The 2,078-nt window shown below is 41.4% G+C and overlaps 1 protein-coding gene across 1 annotated transcript in view; it reads left to right on the forward strand.

Annotated features, from left to right (window-relative positions):
* The window catches only part of LOC107570397 (regulator of G-protein signaling 7-like), a 34,564-nt gene that overhangs the window by 21,533 nt on the left and 10,953 nt on the right, over positions 1 to 2,078 (forward strand). Inside the window, exon 9 of the mRNA XM_016256624.1 lies at positions 878 to 952. Coding sequence (XP_016112110.1) covers positions 878 to 952 — 75 coding nt within the window. The remainder of the gene's footprint in view (positions 1 to 877; positions 953 to 2,078) is intronic.

A 2,078-nucleotide genomic window follows, 5' to 3' on the forward strand; every position in this document is an offset into this window, starting at 1 on the left:
CACACACACACACACACACACACACACTCACTCACTCACTCACTCTCGCTCTCTGTAGGCGCGTGTCAACAGCTCGCGTGTGTGTCGCGGCGTCGGGCAGGAACTTAACAGGAGCTCAACAGGAGCTTGACCTTGACAGACTGAGAGACCATCCTCCTCATCATCCTCCTCCTCATCCTCAGCGCGAGGTCCAGTTCAGCGCGCGTGAAGCTCAGCTGGCATTTCCTGGTAAGAGTTTAGCTTCATTCCCTCCTGTCAAATTCAAAACAGATTATCGTGCCACTTTTCCGGTTTACTGTGACGCAACAAGGTCATTTTGAGCCGACGAGGAACTGGGTATCCGACTAATCTTGTTTTACAACAGAAAGAGCTGAGGAAAAGTTGGCAGAACTTTGGGCTAGCTTGAGTTAGCGCGCTAGGCTAATGCAGCTGTGGCGGTAATGCACCCGAGACAAACATCTAAATGATTTGGTTTCACGCTCAAAAACGCGTTATTCATTCTGTCAGTAACTTACCCTGTTGTGAAAGTGAGTTTGAAGCTGTTTTACAGAGTGTCGTTTGTGGTTTTAGCAGTGACATGGCACGGTTAGAGCATTGTGGCTAAGCTAACGTCTCTTGTGGAGGTTTAGTACCTCTTTTTCTCGTTATCTCATTAGTATACTCTGGGGATTGTCTAAACGGAGTGTGTTGTCAACGGAAATGCACACACACACACACACACACACACACACTCTCAGGTGTGTCTGTCTGATTTACAAACTCTGGCTCCACAGGGACGAGTATTGTGGGGTTAAAATGGCAGTTTATGAATATTCATAAACTGTGTGTGTGTGTGTGTGTGTGTGTGTGTGTGTGTGTGTGTGTGTGCGTGTTGCAGCCTGGCTGTGTGAACACGACTGAAGCCGACATAAAGAAATCCTCCCGGATGAAGCAGCCACACAAAACACGGAAGGTGAACACACACACACACACACACACACACATTTACGGTATATATACGTCTCATGTTCCTGCCAGAAACAAATCTTGGGGCCGTTCACACATGTCTAAAAACGCAAGATGCTGCGTTCAAGATAAAAAGCGCAGAACAGAATGCCTCCTCCGACATGATTCCATCTAATAAAACAAAAGTTTACTACTGTAAACAAAAGTTTGCAATGCTTGCCCCGCCTCCAGTGTCTTCTGATTGGTCCACTGTTCTGGAACTGACATTAATGACATTAAAATTCTTTTAACTCAACACTGCTTCTTAAAAACACTCCGCTCATGTGTGCGACGCTGCAAAAGACGCAAGACATGAGCGCAACCGTCATACACGTCTGTCTTCACTGTAAAAAAAATTCACCACAGCTCCCAGTTTTTTACCATAAAATATACGGTAGCAACATTTTAGGGTTTACGGATTTAACTTACATTTACAATTAAAAACCGTATTTCTACATTTTTGTATGCTATATATATGTGTCATATATATATATATATAGAAGGTGCACAGAGTCATTCACACAAACACCAAACACCATCATGGTGACACACATGAAACTGAAATATGCAATAAACTTTAATTTAACAACATTAGATGTAACATACAACCCTAATAAACATAACATAAGAAAAAAACTAAGACATTATTTAAAAGAAAAAACATAAAATTTTAAATGCAATGCAGGGAATTCTGGGAACATCAATTTACGTTTTTTCACTGTAAATTATACATTCTTTTTCTCTTCCAAAAATGGTAAATTACATTAAATGTCTATTACAGTTTTTCACCGTATATAACAGGGGAACTTACCGTTAACCATTTAACAGGTTTTTACTGTAGCATTTTCAGTGTTTTACCGTGTAGTGCATGTTTACGTAGAAAATCAATGGAAAGTAGCACATTGGAACGGAAAAACACGTTCTGTGTGAACGACCCCTTATAATTCCGTATAAAGTGACAGGTCACAGTTACATGACGTTTATTGCAGGTAAATGTAAAAAAGATGATGCCACAGTAATCATAAAGCTCAGTCTGTGTGTGTGTGTGTGTGTGTGTGTGTGTGTGTATCTGTGTGTGTGTGTGTGTGTGTGTG

Source organism: Sinocyclocheilus grahami, unplaced genomic scaffold (genome assembly GCF_001515645.1).
Source record: "Sinocyclocheilus grahami isolate Dianchi unplaced genomic scaffold, SAMN03320097.WGS_v1.1 scaffold1453.1, whole genome shotgun sequence".
Taxonomy (NCBI): domain Eukaryota; kingdom Metazoa; phylum Chordata; class Actinopteri; order Cypriniformes; family Cyprinidae; genus Sinocyclocheilus; species Sinocyclocheilus grahami.